The sequence below is a fragment of the Rhea americana genome, unplaced genomic scaffold, assembly GCF_003343005.1.
Source record: "Rhea americana isolate MKP2758 unplaced genomic scaffold, rheAme1 scaffold_102, whole genome shotgun sequence".
NCBI lineage: Eukaryota > Metazoa > Chordata > Aves > Rheiformes > Rheidae > Rhea > Rhea americana.
Genome location: NW_028185062.1, coordinates 1,291,935 through 1,309,454, shown reverse-complemented (window position 1 = coordinate 1,309,454; position 17,520 = coordinate 1,291,935). Strand labels below are relative to the sequence as shown.

Below are 17,520 nucleotides of genomic sequence, written 5' to 3'. Positions count from 1 at the left end.
TCCACTTTGCCCTTTGGAGAAGCATTCCGTAAAAATCTACCAAACAGTGAAATTCAACTTCTTTAGCTTGCCTGCAAACCCCTTGCAAGGCAGCCACTAGCTCACAGGCAATGCCTTTTCCCCTCCTTGCACTTCCAGAGAAAAAGAATTAGAGGGCATCTCCTCTGTTGAGTGGAGATGGTTCTTGCGATGTTAAATCCTAGTGCTGCGGGATTTTTTTTTCTGTATATATGCAGGTAAATACTGGCTGTTTTCCCTCTTTCTARGATTTAGTTTAAGAGACTCATGAGGTGGAAACTTAGCTGTGTTGTCCCTACTCCAGTGTTGTGACAGGCTGTCTCTTGAGCAGCCTATATTTGAACAATGAAGATGTGGCCAGGGGCTGTGGAGAGGTGCGTGAGGTTGTGGATACATGGGCTGCAAGACCTGGAGTAGAAGGGAGGAGGGAAGCTGTTTACTGGTACTCCCTGAAGTTGGGACCCTCCTCGCTAAGTGTGGATGGGAGGCTGTTGAATCTCTGGCATGCGTGAGGTTAGAGAGGATCTGCTTAGTCCATCTCCAGGCTTGGTGCAAAGGAGGAGTGAAGTGTTGTGTTAGCTGGTGCTGTTAATTGCCAGCTCCACAGGGCCAGAGACACATTTTTCAACAGCTCTTAATTAAAATGTGTCAGTGAAGGTGCTTTCAGCTAGTGCCTTTAGTCTTCTGGGGACAAGCTGGTGCAGAGTGAATGAAGGGTGACGACAGCCCTCTACCACATGCCTAGCCTCCCTCTCCCCCGTCTCACTGGTACAGTGGAGCACAGGAATAAATCTGTTTTCCCTCCAGGTTGCAGGGCTTTCTTGACTCTTCATAGGAGTCCTGTCTCCTCCTCCCAACACGCATGTGTGCATGCAGAGACATTTGCCTTTCAGCAGGAATTGGGCTCACATGGCGTGATGAAGTCAAAGTGAGACATTAGTGAAGAACTAGATGGTGCAGAATGGCAAGTGGCTAGAGCTTGGGTGTTTATGAGTTACTTTAGGAGAAAATTGTAAGAAGGGATTTTTCAGTGGTGAATTGTCTCCTCCTGACTTTTGGTGACATATGGTTTGTGTTTAAGCATGTGTGTTTAAGCACATCACATGTGATTAAGCATGGCAGGAACTACCTGAGTTGACAGATAAATGTCCTTTTCCCTTGGACAGGGCAAGAGGGAAATGATGAGGGTCCTGTTTTAATCTGCTTGCTGGGTTTGTTGATGGCAGGATCAGCTGTTTGGCATTCCCAGCTCCTGGAAGAGTGAAAATATTCAGAAAATCTATAAATGGTGTGGTGCTCAAGTTAGTGGTGGCCTTCTGCAAAGCCTTGTCTTGTTCCTGGTGTGTACTGTGTAGTAATCTGCCTTGGGCGTCAGCAGTCAGAAATGATGCTGAGTTGGTACCATTTCACTGATTGCATTGCTGTCTGCCAGGGTGTCTGGGGTGTGCTATGAGATTCCTGTCCCCTGAAATAAAGCATGTGGGTGAGCTTTACTTCTATCCATCTTGTGCAGGGATCTCATTACCCTTTGGTGTCTGGGATTTGTCAGACCTTGCGGGTGTTTGGATCAGGTCCCTGTGCTGGCTCTGTGGTGAAGTCATGGAGCAGAAGCTTGTCTATGTGGGAGCCGGAGGCTGGGAGTTTTGTTCTTGTTTGGCAGGGTGTTCCACAGGGGTGGTTAGGAGGCTCTGTGTTAGCTCTGCATCCTGGTGCCCTCCATCTGGTCTGTGTGTGCAGACCTAGCTGCAAAGTGCTATGACTGCTGCAGCAGGTAAACCTCTGAGCTTTACAGTGTCACTGCTTCTTTCTTCTGGCATGGAACAGGCCAGGAGGAACACACAGGCACTTGAAGGGAAGGAAAAAAGCCTGGGAGAGAGTTGGTCTGGGGATGGAGGAGGGGAGAGAACTGAGAGAAATAATGAGGCAAAGGAAGAACCACAGGAAGATAAAGAGAGGTCAACCTGACATTGCTGCCTGTCCGTGGTGACATACAGTGGCCCAAGCTGTGCTCCTTGGGCTACCTACGCTTCTATTTTAACRGCAAGCTGAGTGTCATGTGTCTGGTGGTCTGTGTTTAGCAGGTGACCAGCAGCTGCAGAGTGGTAACTTGTGCTGAGCAGGAAGGGAGGTGATCCTTGAGTATGGTGAACCAAAGTGCGCAGTAGCGCTGACAGATTTCTGATCAAGTTAGCAAAGCCCTTAGAAGTTGTCTAGAGTGACTTGCTTTCACTGTTGATCCTCAGGCATTTCTGAAAGGAGTCTCCAAGCAGCTCTCTGCAGAGAGGCACTGTGACCCACACATGCACAGACCTTGGAGCTGGGGGGAGGTCCTCTGTAGCTGAACACACGGTGACCAGCCAGTCAGTTTAAGCTCCTGCCTTGTTGTCTTGCTATCAGGGAGACCTGAAGTCCCCTGTATCAATGGAAGGGCTCACTTGAAGATGAACAGGGACCTATTTCCCTCTGAGTACCCTGCATGGGCCAGAGACTGTGTTCTGCTGCCTGGAGGGGCGACCTTAACATATTGGTAGTAATCTCCTCCCCCAGGGTGTAAGAGTGATGGTGCAACTGAGGATGTCCTCAGCCACACTTTGCCCTGGGAATACTGTGCTCTTGTGACTCAGGAGCCGGTGATCGAGGTGCTGTGGCCCATGTAGGCGGTGGCACTTGTTGCAGTTCATCAAATGAATGAAGCTTAAAATAGAAGGTAAGCACAACCTGTTGCTCCCCCTCACACCACACAGCTGCTTTGCACCCTGCTTTGAAAGACTCATGGTTTGGACTGAGTCTTCCTGCCCCTATGCTAGAGGTGAGGGGAAGTTGTTTTTCATTACTATTACTGGAAAATGCTGTGTCCCTGGCACCAGGAACTTCTGGGCTAGCTCAGTGTGTCTGCCTCAGTCTCGTGAGTGGTAACTGAGTGTGCAGCATTAGTCACACATCAGCTGTGAGAATGAATGAGAATGGAGGAGGGCTGGCTTTGACAGTAAACAGGAGAGCTGCTGCACATGAAGTAAGCATTGCAGTCCCTGCTGTGAAAGCTGTTGATAGCTTGTGCAGCCACAGACTTTCCACCACTGTGCCAAAAGCACAGGAGAAGGCTACTGCTGTTCTGCTCTTTCTTCAGAGGCGGGTATGCTTCCGTGCTGGCTGGAGAGATTTCTGCACAGTTAAATGAGAGCTGGTGATCCCCAAGGTAATAGTAGCTGTACTCAGTAACAGGTTATTCTCAGACCTTTTTGCCCTTGTTCTCATGAAGTAGCCCGCTCAGACAGCTTCTTGCTCTGTTTTAGTTGCCTGGTGTAGGACGGATTACAACTTAGATGTACATTTTGCGTAGAAACAAACTGCACAGGGTTTAGGAACTTGCTGATAATTGCTCATTTCATTGTAACCAAAGCCCCAAGGGATATCTTGACCCATTGGCTCTCTTCCCCATCTGTGACAGGGGCTAGTGGTTGATGCTTCTGAGAAAGGGATACCTTCCTTGTAAAATCTAATCCATATGGGTTGCTCTTCCCTCTATATTGGAGAGGACTCGCTAGGGAGCCTGCCTGGCTGGGGAACCTGAGGGAGAAGAGGGTTTAGAGGCTGATGCATGGGAGCCGGAAGGGAGAGCGGGGACATGATCCCAGTGGAGGTGGTACAGGGACAGCAGAATACATGGGAAGACTTGAGTAACAGAGCACTGAGAGGATGAAGCAGTGCAAGCTTGTGATGGAAACCATGGCTGAAAGCAGCTTGTGGTATCTGAATGGGATAGGGGATGTGATGAGGCTGGAAAGACAGCCTGGGATCCTTCTTGCTTCTGGATCCTGGCAGGAAGAGACAAGTTCTTGGGGGAGGGGGGGGGTTTGAGAAATAATAACGAAGGGATAGGGCTGAACAGACATGTGGCACAGCATCCGTGTACACGGCTAAGAAGGGCACAGAGGGCTTGTTCAGTACAGTACACAGGGGTTTGCTTGAGGCTATTGGAGCAGACAGAATAACAGGAGCTGAATACAAAGAAGCTCTGCCTGGCATAGGCAAAGTCTGTGCCTGATGGACAGTTTGCGTTTCGGCCTTAGAATCATCTTTTTTGGTTTTGGAGCTACCATCACCTTGGAAGGCATAGGTGCTGGATATTTTGGTGGCGCTCCAGAGAGCAGGGTCCCCTTATCAGCTGATCTACCAGCTCTGCTTCTACTGAAGTTATTAGATGCAAAGTTTTCTTTTTAGATCCCTGCTTGACTTTCCAGGGCTTTTAGATCCTTCCACTGAGAGTAACAGCTTGCAGCCTTTTCTGAATGCCCAGGGAGCTTTCTGCAGCTCCTCCTCAGCTCTCAGAGGCAGCAGTGTTGCCTCTCCATGGTCTGGGGTGTGTTCCTGCTTCAGCAATTGAAGCACAGGCAGGAGGTTGAGGCTGAGGAGCACTGAGAGGTCAGGTTAGAAAAAACTCCCAAAAGTTCCGACTGCAGATTGTGAGCACACCAGAGCTGCTGACTCCTTCCTCATTCACAGAAGCAGATTGTAATGATAATGTAAAGCTGCCTGTAAGCAGAGTTGATATGCTAGTGCATGTGGCATTATTTCCTTTCCCTCCCACCCTACAAATGCTAGACCGCCTCCAGCCTGCTTACCTAACTTAACTGATCCATGCAGTCTGCAAAGCAGTAACAGGCACTGTTCCTGATCCACCTTGTCAGCTGTAAATAATCTTTTAAGAGAAACCTGCAGATCCCAGAAATGTGCAAGTGTTAGGCCAAAGATTTTCAAGTCTTAGGTCTCCTCTTCCTGCAGTGCATGGCTCCCCTGCTGCTCTGCTCATGGGTCTACCAGAGTACATCAACCCTGGACAGTCCATGCCTTGTTGCCCTCATCCCCCTGCTCTGCCAACAGCAGTTCGCAACACCCACAATTTGGCAGCTCAGGTTGCAAATAAGACGCCAGAGGGGATAGTGAAGAATTTCCCCCTATCTGAGCTGTGGTGTGGTACCATTATGGCTGTCAGATGATTTTCTGGTAAGACCCTTCATCACTGGTGGCTGGAACAAGAGTCTGTGTGGCACTTTCTGACAGTCCTGAAGATAAAAAAGAATTCTAATCAACTAGAAACCAAAACATAAATGTCAACCCAAGGCAGATTTCCTCACGAGACCATGGTGCAAAAAGGAAGGAAGCTGTGTTAAGAGATCTTCCTGCACATAGCAGCAGCTTGGCCAGCARTACACCAGCCTGAATGTTGATGGAATATATGGGGCAAAGGGAGCACCCATTCAACTCATTCGGGATGTAGGCTGGCAGTACATCTCCCCTAGCAACTCAGCATGGTCAAAAAGTCTGTTGTGGTTTGCCACTCTCTGGCAGCGTTCTTGTTGTTTATTAACCCATTTCATTTGTTTAGAYAATTTTAAAGACTGTTGTTGATAATCTGGTTTACTGTGCTATTCCACAAACGATGGGGAGAGGGACAAGAGAAGCACATTGCAGAATCAAGGACAAACTGGAAGCAAAGTGATTGGCAGAATATACTTATGCCGCCTGTGAAGCTGCACAGGCCTAGGCAGTACGATGGTTAAATGTGCTAGCGATCAGTTAGCACTGAGTGTATCTGCATTATTTGCTGTAGTGGAACTTGAGAAATTCCTCTGAGAAGATGGCAGTCTGGTTTTGCATTCCTTTCAACAAGACTTTAACTCCTCCAGTACTGCTGTCTGAGCTGCAGATACCTCTAGAGAGTGTTGCTGTGCTTTCTCCCCTCCTGGGCTGTGTTGCTGAATACAGAAGTAGCACAGGGAATAGCAGTGATACTCTGGAAACTACAGAGGTAGCTTCCTTGCCTACCAAGCTGGAGGAGACTGAACCATGTCTTGTCCTCCCCAAAATGCAAACTTGGCTTTGTAGTCTTCTCTAAAAGAAGTAGAAGTATAGTCTGATAGGTTGCTTGTGGTACAAAAAACTAAGCAAAATCCCCTGTTTGAGGTCAAGAAAATAGTACCCATGTGCTCTCTTAATGCATATACCAAGCAAAAAGAGAAGTGTCTGTCTAACAAATCTGCTTGTTCCCATGGCCCACAAGGCAGTCAAGGTTTAGGCTAGGATGTTCTAAAGGTCTTCTAGTACTGCTTACCAGCAAGTGAGTGCATGGGAAAGTGTGAGAAGAAAGGAAGACAGAAATGAGTGCAGCTGATCTTAGTGCAGTGGTGACTGACGTGCTGATACACTCAGAGGAACAGCCTTTTACAGCATGGAGAAGTTCCTGCAAGTGACAGTGGTGGCCTGGAGCCCCTGGCTCTGTAGCACTTAAAGAGCCAGAAATCTGTTTCTACCAAGCTGTGAGTGTCAGTGTTTCTTGAGTTGTCCTCAGATAAACCCTCTTTATTTAGAGGTTGAAGACAAGSGGTGGCTGGAGGGTCAGAAGAGAAGCATTTACTCTAGAGTAGAGGAGCACTGGAATTAGATTCCAACTCTTCCATTTAAACCTTTGCATGCCAAGCTGAGAGCACTTAAACCAGTGCTGTAGCAGTTTCCATCTGTGGCCCAGTGCTTTTCTCAGACAGCTGCAATGCCCTGGCAAACTGTCAAGCTTTGAGAGCTGGGCAAGGAAAGCTTGAGGGTTGTGTTAAAGCCCTTTCCACCAGGAGAGGGAATTTCTGAGCAGGACGGATAAGATGATTTTCCTAGCCCACCTCCACTCCAGCTCCCTCTGCCATTCTGTACCACATCGACATGCCCCACTTCTACTGGCCTTGTTTTTCTTCTTGTGAATACAAAGTGCTTAGTTTTCATTGCATTCAGTTCTGTGGGGCTGGTTCTTAGGCAGAGTGGTTACCCCTGGAAAACCAGGAGGGCCAGCATAAGAGGATAAATGAGAGTAACTGGGAGTAGTAAGCAAGGGCTGGTCTTTTCAAGCAGTGCAGTGGCTATTCTTCGCAGGGTGATCTAGAGGGGAGCTCTATCTCTGCAGACCTCCGAGTAGTCCAGCAGGTATTTGTGAGCGTCTCCTGTAGGGGAAGCCTGGCTGACCTCACTGAAGGCATCCAGTGCCATGTGCCTTTGTTACATCCAGCTCAGCACACGGGATTGTAGGAAAAGCTTTGTCCCTTTTAATCGGAATCTCCTCCCTGCTGCTCCAAGCCGAGCAATTATCCTCCAACCCCCTAAATTCACTGTTTCTTTTTTTTTTTTCTTCCACTCAAAGCCCTCTGCAGAGAAGTATTTGCAGGAACCAGCTGTCATCCTAGTGCAGGAGGCTGCATTTGAATGCTGAGCTTTTTCCATACCTTACAGTGTTGGGAACTTGAAAAGCTAAAGAGGTCTGGCCTGATTTCTGAGAAATTGGGAATGGAAGCTGTGCTGTGCAAAAGAGGGGTTAGGACTACGCTTAGCCCGAATTGGTGAGCATGGGATCCAGATGGAACTAAATCCAGCATGTGACACCTGCCCTGCTGTCACAGCACCCTTGACTAAGCTGTGGAAATAAACCTCAAAACTGCCTTAAGACGAGGAGAGCTTTGTTTGGCTCTGAACTCAAGAGGAGAGGGTGCCTGGTGGCCCAGCTGCTCCTGCAGTGCTGTTAAGCAGTGAGCAGTGGGGTTGTACAGCAGAGGCCAGTCCCAGTCTTGCTGCTCATTCCAGGTGGAGGCATCCCAGTGTCCAGCTGTTTGCTCATTGCTACCCACTGAGGCACCAGAGAAGGCCTTCAGGCTTCTCCCCAACCTCCTTTTCTGCCTGTGTAGAGAGAGCTGCGGCAGGGAGAGGCAGAGCTCGGCAGCAGCCGTATAGGTCTGGCAACTGAAGTGGGTTTCCTGCTGTTTCACCCTCCTCCTGCCCTCTCCCTYCTGCTGTGTCCTGTGAGCTCTGGGCCATCCCCTGGCCGGTCACTGCCTTGATCTTTGCCGCCTCGCCAGGAGGCTCTTTAATTGCTGGTTTCTGTGTTAACAGCCACTGTTCAGGTGCCACCCTCGGTGCTATGGAAACCTTTTTTAAGAGGCACTTCCAGAGGAAGGGGCTCTCGGGGTCGCGGCGTGCCAGCGTGGTGGCGGTGCCCACGGGTAAAGCCAGGCGACGCTCCCAAGTGGGCCTGCCCTCCGCCTCGCTGGCCCAGCGCCGCGGCAGGTCCAGTACCGCGCTGCCGGCCCTCTCCTGCCTGGGCCGGCCCCAGCAGGCCAGCCCCAGCTCCCGGCGCCGCTCCAGCACCACGCCGCCGTGCCTCAGCCCCCGCTTCGCCGTGCAGAAGAAGCGCGGGGGCCAGGTGCGATCCATCGATACCCACTTGATGGGCCCTTCCATGCTCCTGGCCAGCCTTGTCCAAATGAGAGAGGAAGGGAAAGGGGTGCCCTGTGCCGGCAGCTCCGGATCCGAGTCACTGGAGGACAGCGGCGGCAGGGAGGAGAGCGTGGCCGCTGCGGGGACGGAGACGGGCAGGCGCGGGTGGCAGGCTGAGGAGACCTGGCTCTCCATGCTGCCCGTGCTGCGGCCCCTCCGCGCTAGGCCACTGCTGAGGGGCCCCCGCTGCCTGCGTCGCAGGTCCTCCCATCTCCTGCCCGCCGAGTTCGTGTACGGCAGGGCTGCCTACGGCCTGCAAGGGCGCTACCGCCGCCTCAGCCAGCGCCGGCGGTCGAGCGATGCTCTGGGGCGCGGGACGCTGCTCTCCTCAGGCCGAGCGTGGCTGCTCCCCAGGATGTGGATGGGTACAGCCAGAGCCAGGCACCCTCCTGCTGCCCTCTCCGAGTGCCTGGGACTGGAGTCCGCCTGCCCTGCCGCCCCCGACAGCTGGAGCCCCAGGCTGCTGTATGTATGGCGGCGTGTGACGTTAGCAAGGCAGTACCTGAGAGAGGGGAGGTGGACGTGGGGCTCATACAAAGTGCCTCTGTTTTCCCTGCCTTCTCCCAGCCCAGGCGTGAAGAAAGGTGCCAGGGCTCTTTCTGGGCTAGAGATGGGTATTGTCTAATTTTTCCAGTTGAAAAGACCTACTGGTTGGTCCTTTCCTCCACCCTAACATACCTGAGGGAAGCTCACCAGCTCCCTGGTCCCAAACTAGCAGCTGCTTCATTCCAGCCAGTTAAGCTGGGCTCTGAAATGCCCCACGCTCTGAGGTGCCTTTGTATGCGGGAGCTATGGGGAGCTGCACTGAGGCAGAGGCTCCGCGCTGCCCTTGCACAGGCAGCCCCAGCTCCGCAGTTTGGTGGAGACTGCGAGTGGAGTATCCTGGACTATCGTGCGAGGGGCCTATCATCCCTGAGGGCTTTGACCCAGCAGATATAGCCTGTCTTTTGCCAGAYGTCGAATTCTCATTTTGTGAGGTGTGAGCAATGTGGCCAGCACCTCTGCATCCCGCATGGGCTGACTTGCAGGAGGGGTGAGTGGTTCCTCAGGCAGTGGTCCTGGGGAATTCACTGCATTTCCAGCTGCTTGATTCTGAAGATAGTTTTCTTCTCCAGCATCACTGTCTAWCCCAGAGACAGGCTATGCATTGCACACGTTTCTTCTCTCCTGATCTAATAGCCAGCCCTCCTGTGTCTTCCAGAAAAGCTATTGCCAAGTCCAGCCTCCAGCACATGGTAGCCCCGCCAAATCCTGCACTAGCCATGAGGAGCGATTCGGAAAGGCAGATACGCAGCACTGTGGACTGGAGCGTAAGTTCTGTTGTGTTTTGCTGGGCGTCATGTGAKATGGGCTTCAAACCAAGAAGCAGCGGGCTCTTCCCAGGCTGAGGCTTCCCTCATGCTCTTTCCTTCCCTTACATGCTCTAGGTGACCCTGCTTGAGCAGTGGGGTTGGACTAGATGATCTCCAGAGGTCCCTTCCAACCTCAACTGTTCTGTGATTGTGTGATTCACAGATGACTTTGGCTTTGATACATTTGTGGGCTCTACTGTTGCCACCAGCTGGTGTCAGCATCTGTGCTGCTGGCAGCACCCCTTGATGCTGTGAGAAGAGGCTGTGCAGGCACAGACAGTTGCCTGGGAGGATGGCACAGCTGCTTAACTTCTAGCTCTTCTGCTCCTGGCAGTGGAGGTCTTCTGGCAAGTGGAAACTGTGGGGCACAGAGCTCTTCTTGTCGTATGGGTACCAGCTTCTGTTCCAACCCTCCTTCTGCAAAGGCAAAGCCAAGCAGGTTTTGAGCTGCACCCTTACGTCAAAGAACAGAGGCTGTTTCCAGAGAGACCCTACCACTGAATTTGCCCAGTGCCTCCTCTTAAGGGTCAACATAAGCAGCCTGCTTATATGAGACACTTTGCAACTAGGCTGTAGGTTTTTCCCTGGGATCTGAGAGAGAGGAAAGTTGTTTTTCTGGGGTCCTCTCATTTCTAATAAGGTGGGCTGTAGCAGCAGCTTTGTAAAGTTTCCTCTCTCCAGGTKTTTGCCCTGGTTGTTCTGTGCATCTTGTCTCCCTGCCTACATCTAGCTCCCCCATCCCCCATATCAACTTATCTTGTCCCTAGCACAAGGCATTTTAGGAGATCAGGTGATTACTCAGAGAAACACAGCATTGGCTTGTACCTTTCAGGAGACTGCAGTCTATGGGGAGCACATCTGGTTTGAGACCAACGCCTCTGGGGATTTCTGCTATGTTGGAGAMCAGAACTGTATGGCGAAGATGCTGGTAAATCACCTGGGGTCACCCGAGTTCCCTGGCAAGATCCATGGAGGTGGAGTGTGCTGCCACCAGGCGGAGAGACTGCAGAAGGCTCTGCTACTGCCTGGTGCTGGGGGAAGCACAGTGGGGGCTTGGGAAGTTACTGAGGGGGAGGAACGGTGTGCTCTTTCTGCCAATGCGTGGAAGAGGGCTGCACCCCCGGTTTGAGCCAGTGCTGCCATTCAGTTTGTAACAGAAACCTAACAGAAGGTTGCCAGCAGGCCACAGGTAATATTCCTGGGAGAAGCTTTGGGATCCCATGCACTCAGAGGGAGAATCTTATTCCACCTTCTTTGGAAAAACTTTTCAATAGAGGGGAAAAATGGATAGCCAGCCCTGAGATTGCCTGACCTGCAGGATTGCATCAGGACAAATTTTGTGGGGATGTAGCAGCAACAGAGAGCAAAGGTCTCCCTACTTGCAGGCTGGATCCTACCTGAGGTGTTGGACACCAAACAGTGATGCCATCCTGTGTCTGCCCTCTGGGCTTGCAGCATGAGCCTAAGGTGTAGGCCACAAGTGCCTCCCACATTACTTTCCATAGTACACTCAGGCAGTGTCAGAAGAGGCCAAGGACTGATTATGCAGCAGAAAGCACCTTCCTGCTCTGCTGCAGAGTGGAGATCATCTGTTGTAGGCACATTCTTAGTCACTTTGCTTGCAGGAAGTCTGGATTGTATTTATTTTTTTTATAGGACTTATTCTACATCCTGAAAATGTGCAGAAAGGGTAAGGGGAAGATGAACTTGCCTGTCTGAACACTGCTATTCACATGGATATTTTTCCTCTCCTTTTCTCATCCTCCAGCAAAAACCACTCTCCAGACGTAAGTGTGCAGCCTGCAAGATTGTAGTGCATACACCCTGCATAGAACAGCTAGAGAAAGTGAGTAAAGACTATTAAAACCCTCTCTGTGTCTTGCAAARCTATAACAGCCTTTTCCTGGCCAGGCCTTGTTTTGAGACTTGTAGTGAATCCCAAGAAGATTGAGTATGACTGTTTTCCGTGCAAAAAGAGGGTTTTTTTTTTTTAAGAGATGATTCGAAAAGGAGTGTCCAGCAACATGATTAAGACCTTAGACCTCATTTTGTTCCCTAAAAGAGGCATGTGGTGGGTTTCACAATCACTGAATACTTCCAGAGGTTCTGGGCCAGTTGTAGCAAAATAAACTCCTGTAGGTTTTCGTGAGGTGATGGTTTCACTGATTCCTCTCATATGTGCTCAATCCACAGATAAATTTCCGCTGCAAACCTTCCTTCAGGGAGTCAGGATCACGGAATGTACGGGAGGTGAGAGATGTGCCTGGGACTCTGCCTGTGTTTGCCCCCTTGCCTTCCCAGTTTGGTCACGGAGGCCACAGATGTTGCCAGTATGTTTCCCATCAAAGTGCAGGTATTGTGCTGCCACCTGGCACCAAAGAGGTGGCCTTTAAAAGGAGTGTTTCTTTGCAAGGCAGCAGCACAGACTGAGTGTTATAAGTGGAGAAATCATAGGCAGCAAAGGGTAGATCATCTGCCAGTTTGCATGTTCAAAAACTCCTGTATCTGCATGTGGGAACCCTGCAAACAGTGTTTCATGGGAAGGTTTTTCACCCAAGCAAATAAGGGATGCTGTGGCAAACAGCAGTTCCCCAGGAGTGCCACAGTTTGGAAGGGGGTGGTACTGGCTTACTTTGTGCTTTTCCTCATCCCTGTGCTCAGTGCCACAGGTACTCCAAGTTGCAGTTAGATGATCTTATAACTCTTCATCCTTGGAGTATAATGTTTGTATCCTTCCCAGCCTAACCACTTCCTGCCCCCCTCAGCCCAGCCAGGACTGTCCTCRGTGTCTGTATGCCAGGGCCATCCCTGCTCTGCTTTTGTGCGCAATGGCACATCAAGGCGTTTCCTCTTCAGTGCCCTCCTCACTGTCTCTGAAGCCTGCCTCTGTGCTACCTGCACTGGAGGGCTTCCTGGTGCTGCTGTAATGTGAAATACAGCCAGGATTTGAGGAATTTCCATCTGCCATGTGGGCTTTGATCTAGCAGCATGCACTGCCTTCCCATAGGAGCACCCATGCCTGTCCTAGGGAGCAGGAGCTCTCCATGCTGCTGTATGCCATGCTGGGGGAGGGCATCACGACAGCACCACCAGGAGCTGGCTGTAGGGCAGAGCTAGCAGACCATGCTTCCCTAACACCTAGTCCAGGAACCCCCACAGGTGGTCTCCCAGCTGACAGTAGTCTCTGTAGCAATGGAAGATGTCCACAGTGGTGCTGTGAGACCCCTTTAGCCCACATTTTAATGTAATGGGCATAAGCAGTAGCCTGAGATCTTTCTGTGGAGCTGCTCTGATGAAAGCACCTTTCATCGTTCACTCTCCACCCTGTGAAGACAGAGCAGCCCACGCAATGCTCTGGAGTGGATATMGATGGCTCAGTCAAGGGCCGCTCTGGTAACAACAGCTGCTGTACCCACACTGTGTTTGTGCTGGCACAGAAGACGCAATAGGAGAAAGTACTCAGATTCAGGGCTGCTTGCTCAGAAATGCCAGTGTCATCTGGTAAGGTGAGGGTCTCAGTGTCACTAAAAACTGCTTTTTCTTTCTTTGCTTCTCCTGCCATGTACTCTYATGCACCCTTCCTTCCAGTTTCAATCTTACTCTAGCTCACTTACTTGTCCTCCAGTTACTTTCTAAACTCTCCTGATAACTCCTGTCATGCCTCTCAGGCTTGGCTCACTCTTCTGTGTCCATTTTCATCCTCTCCAGTCTCTTATCAGTTCTCTGTCCCTCAGCCCTTTCTCTCCTTCCTCTTCCCTGTTTTTTCTCCTTTTACTCACAAACCCTACTTATCCATGCTATCTTCCTAATTCTCCTCAGTTCGTCCAAAGGCTCCTCCCTCTCACTACTCAAGAAAGGGACTCTTCTGGAGTGTGTGCTGCTTGGGATCCCCTTCAAGTTCAATCCATTCCCTTATATGTACCTAGTGGAACATAGAGCTGAGCTCAGGGCATAGCCTCCCTTTTACTGCCACTGGATTAATGTCCACAAAATCCAGCAGGACCCTTTTCCCTCTCCCATGTGCTGCACTTAGGACAGACAGCTTTGGAGTTCACCTAAATCTCGTTCATGCTTGATAGGAGAGACAGTCCATTTCTGCCTCTGCTGTCATTAGTCCAAAAGCTGCCAAAAGCAGGKATGTTGGGTCCTACTCAACTGGGCTGTGAACTCATAGTCCTCTCTGTAATCTTTGTTGACCCCCTACTCTCCATACACACACCATTCATGATCCAAGGCTGAAAGAAGAGAGGACGGTATAGGAGATGCAGTTCTTCAGTGTAAGCTTTCTTACCTTTTACAGTGCTCAGGGATCACCCTGTCACATTACTCAGCCTCCACAGTTACCCCTGTCAGCCACCAGCCTATACCCAGTATGAGCTGATCCCATGCYCACAGATGGGGAGGAGGAGCCTGTGAACAGTCTTATTCCTCTCCCTGGAGGCAGGCACCCAGGCTGTCAGGATTTGGTCTGAGGAGACGAGCAGGATGTGTCCATACCTCATAGCTGTCCTGCATTCCCTCACGTTAAGGACTTACCAAATTTTTCTTTTCTGTTCCTTTTAGCCCATAGTTGTCCGGCATCACTGGGTGCACCGGAGACGGCAGGAAGGGAAATGCCGGCAGTGTGGCAAGGTGAGAAGATGTCTTGCTTCTGCGTCAGCCTGAAGGAAAGCTAAGGTCAGATTAGGGAGGGTAACTGAGCTGGGAATGAGAAAGATCCTGCTATTGCCATCAGACAGGAGGAGCCTGCAGCAAAACCAAGACTCGTGCCCTGTTCTGCATAGGGACAGGGAGTGAAGCAGTAGATACGTGCCACGGGTTTGGGATTCTTGCATAGAGTTGTTCTTCCCCTGGGCCCAGTCTGCCCTGGAGAGGACTTCTTTTCTGACATATTTTCCCTGGGCAGTGAGGACACTCCTATAGAGTACAGTGCTCTGGTGGTTATTGGGGCTGTCTGAGAGGGACTCGAAGTGCACTGACTGCAGGCATGTTCTCTTCAGTAATGTCTCTCTTGGTAGTGCAGAAGTCCTGTTAGATTACAGAAAGCTGTGAGGGAGTTTCCCCAAGACTTTTATCCTTCCCTCCACAGGGTTTCCAGCAGAAGTTTGCCTTCCACAGTAAAGAGATTGTAGCCATCAGCTGTTCCTGGTGCAAGCAAGCGGTGAGCAAACCCCCCATCTAACATCTTAACCAGTCTATTCTGCATCTATGACCTCTGCTTTCTGCCGGGAGCTCCCCAAACTTGTTCTCTGCAGCCTGCTCTTACAGCTCCTTTTACTGGGAGAGGTTGTGCTGTAGTAGCTAGGAGCTCCCATGAGACATGTTCTTCTCAAAGCCTCCCAGGGGAAGCCTTCTTATTACAAAATTCCTGCATCATTTCCCGCAGCAGTCCTTGCACTGGCATGGGGAGCCCAGGGGAGGAAAAGGTGGTGATCTCCAGGAGAGTGCTGAGTTTTTTCCATCTCTTCCCATTCTCTCTCCTCAGTATCACAGCAAAGTGTCATGTTTCATGCTGCAACACATCGAAGAGCCCTGCTCACTAGGGGCTCACGCTGCTGTCGTCGTTCCTCCTACCTGGATTCTGCGGGTCCGACGGCCCCAGGTAAGTCACTATGACTCTCATGGTTTATTCATGACTCCTTGCCCAGCAGTTTCTGACATAATTTGGGGATTTTTTTTTCCTTCTCTCTCTAGAATCCATTGAAGTCTAGTAAGAAGAAGAAGAGGGCATCGTTCAAACGGAAATCCAGCAAAAAGGGGGCTGAGGTCAGAGATGAGGGGACCAGGTGTTGGAAGGGTGGAAGGGCTGGGCAGCAAAGAGCAGGATTGGCAAAGGCACTTYGCAGGGTCTGGACTGAACTGTAGGGCTAAAGAGGTGGAGGGAGGATGTTGTGGTATGCAGGAGCCTTGGGAGCCCCTGAAGATCTCAGTGGGGGCAACAGAGGTGAGAAAGGCTGGGAGGTGAGTTCTGCCTGCTGGCAGGGCAAGTCCTAGTATTTAAGACTTAAAGGGTGGCTGGAACATTCCCTTGACACCTCCCACTGTTGGCCTATRTGACATTAGGGCTCACCTGGACGTGTGAGTTTGCATTTCCCCAGGTTTGTTGATGGACCTGTGGTGTCTCCGGCAGGAGGGGAGGTGGAAACCCTTTGTCATCAAGCCTGTGCCAGCTCCTCTCATGAAGCCCTTGCTGGTGTTTGTGAACCCCAAGAGCGGTGGTAATCAGGTACGTTCTTGTTCTACATCTCACCAAGAAGGCAGCTTTGTGGCACATCGTCATTCATCCTCTGAGAACTCAACATAGTTTTGGAAATGTCTCAGCTGCAATACCAGTTTGCTATCTGGCACCTCCCACCTAGCCCAGGCTTTGCCCAAGGGTCCCAGAACAGCATTGTCACTGCCTCCCCCTGAAACTAGATGCCTTCTTTCTTCTCTCCATGGGGATCTCGTTGGTCCCTGAAGTCTTTCTTATCCCCCTAGGGAGCCAAGATCATCCAATCCTTCATGTGGTATCTCAACCCACGGCAAGTTTTCGACCTCAGCCAGGGTGGACCCAAAGAGGCGTGAGTACCGAGGGCAACAGCCCCATTCTCCCCCATCCCTGTTCCAGAGTTTCTTCCCAAGAGCTTTTCCTGCAGCTAATAGATACTTCATAGCTTCCTTGTGCAAAGAAGCACTCAAATCAAGTTCAGGATTTGAGAGGCCTCTCTAGGAAAGCCTGCAGACAGTCCTGGCCTTTCAGTGTTTCCTACAGGAGAGACAGTGTAATCTTAAAGCTAATGGCCAAGAGCTAAGATACGAGATGATATTCCCAAATCTGGTTCATAATGTTCAATTAATGGCACGTGAATCTTGTCTGCTTGCTGTGCTTTGGTTTACCCATGTGTGCAAGGAATGTAAACACTCTGTTCTCCCTCTACAAGGGCCAGTGAAGCCAAAGTCAGTATGGCTGGCTAGGACTGCGAACTGCTGAGCTGCTGGAGAGATAGACAAGCATGGCTTTGTGAATGCCACCTCCTGAGGGCCCTGTGAGGACCCTGCAGCCACTCAGTAACACATTTTCCAGGCTGCAGCCTCAGTGCTTGTTCCCTCCCCTCCTGACCCAGTCTCCCTGCTTGCAGGCTGGAGCTGTACCGGAAGGTCCACAACCTGCGGATCCTGGCATGTGGGGGAGACGGCACGGTGAGTCTCCCAGACCCTTCCAGGCTGCAGCACCCTTTACCCCAAGCCTTTTTGGTGCTGGTAGCAGCCCTCCTCACTGTGATACAGTATGCACATTTTGGCCTGTTCTGGATCTGTGGTACAGTTCTTACTACCAGACAGCTGTGGCTCCCATGCACTGCTTCAGGATGTGCTAGTTGCATGGCATGTCTGGATTTGTAGTTCTTTGGGGGGCTTTGTCCCCACTAAGGTTACTGGTACCTCCACCAGCACCTGTTTAGAGCATCAGCRGATGTGAATAGCCTCTGTAGTGGCTAAGGGGAGCACTGTCTYTTCCCCTCAGGCCATAGCTATTGTTCTACCTGCTTGCTGTTCTCTACCTGCTTGCTGGCCCTGAAATAACCAGTTGTTTCTTTGCACTCTTACTTGAGTAGGTGGGCTGGATACTCTCCATTCTTGACCAGCTGCGCCTCAACCCACCTCCTCCTGTGGCCATCCTACCTTTGGGGACTGGGAATGACTTGGCCAGGACACTGAACTGGGGTGGGGTAAGTAACGTCTGCTGCCATTGAGGAGCCCAGTGCTGACAGAGATGGGCTGGGTGCTCCAGCTCTGGTTTGAGARAGAGAGATGGGGATTTGCAACAACTAGATGTCTTGACATTCCCTAAATATTGATC

At 50.9% G+C, this 17,520-nt stretch overlaps 1 protein-coding gene across 2 annotated transcripts in view; it reads left to right on the top strand.

Annotated features, from left to right (window-relative positions):
- The first annotated feature begins 3,912 nt into the window (after positions 1–3,912).
- Positions 3,913–17,520, top strand: part of DGKZ (diacylglycerol kinase zeta) — a 30,591-nt gene continuing 16,983 nt past the window's right edge. For both annotated transcript variants that reach the window (XM_085306339.1, XM_085306331.1), the window contains exons 1-13: positions 3,913–8,793; positions 9,530–9,638; positions 10,513–10,608; positions 11,449–11,526; positions 11,874–11,930; positions 14,244–14,312; positions 14,770–14,841; positions 15,166–15,282; positions 15,375–15,446; positions 15,811–15,906; positions 16,161–16,243; positions 16,802–16,862; positions 17,276–17,389. In XM_085306339.1, coding sequence (XP_085162465.1) covers positions 7,973–8,793; positions 9,530–9,638; positions 10,513–10,608; positions 11,449–11,526; positions 11,874–11,930; positions 14,244–14,312; positions 14,770–14,841; positions 15,166–15,282; positions 15,375–15,446; positions 15,811–15,906; positions 16,161–16,243; positions 16,802–16,862; positions 17,276–17,389 — 1,845 coding nt within the window. In that variant the 5' untranslated portion in view covers positions 3,913–7,972. The remainder of the gene's footprint in view (positions 8,794–9,529; positions 9,639–10,512; positions 10,609–11,448; positions 11,527–11,873; positions 11,931–14,243; positions 14,313–14,769; positions 14,842–15,165; positions 15,283–15,374; positions 15,447–15,810; positions 15,907–16,160; positions 16,244–16,801; positions 16,863–17,275; positions 17,390–17,520) is intronic.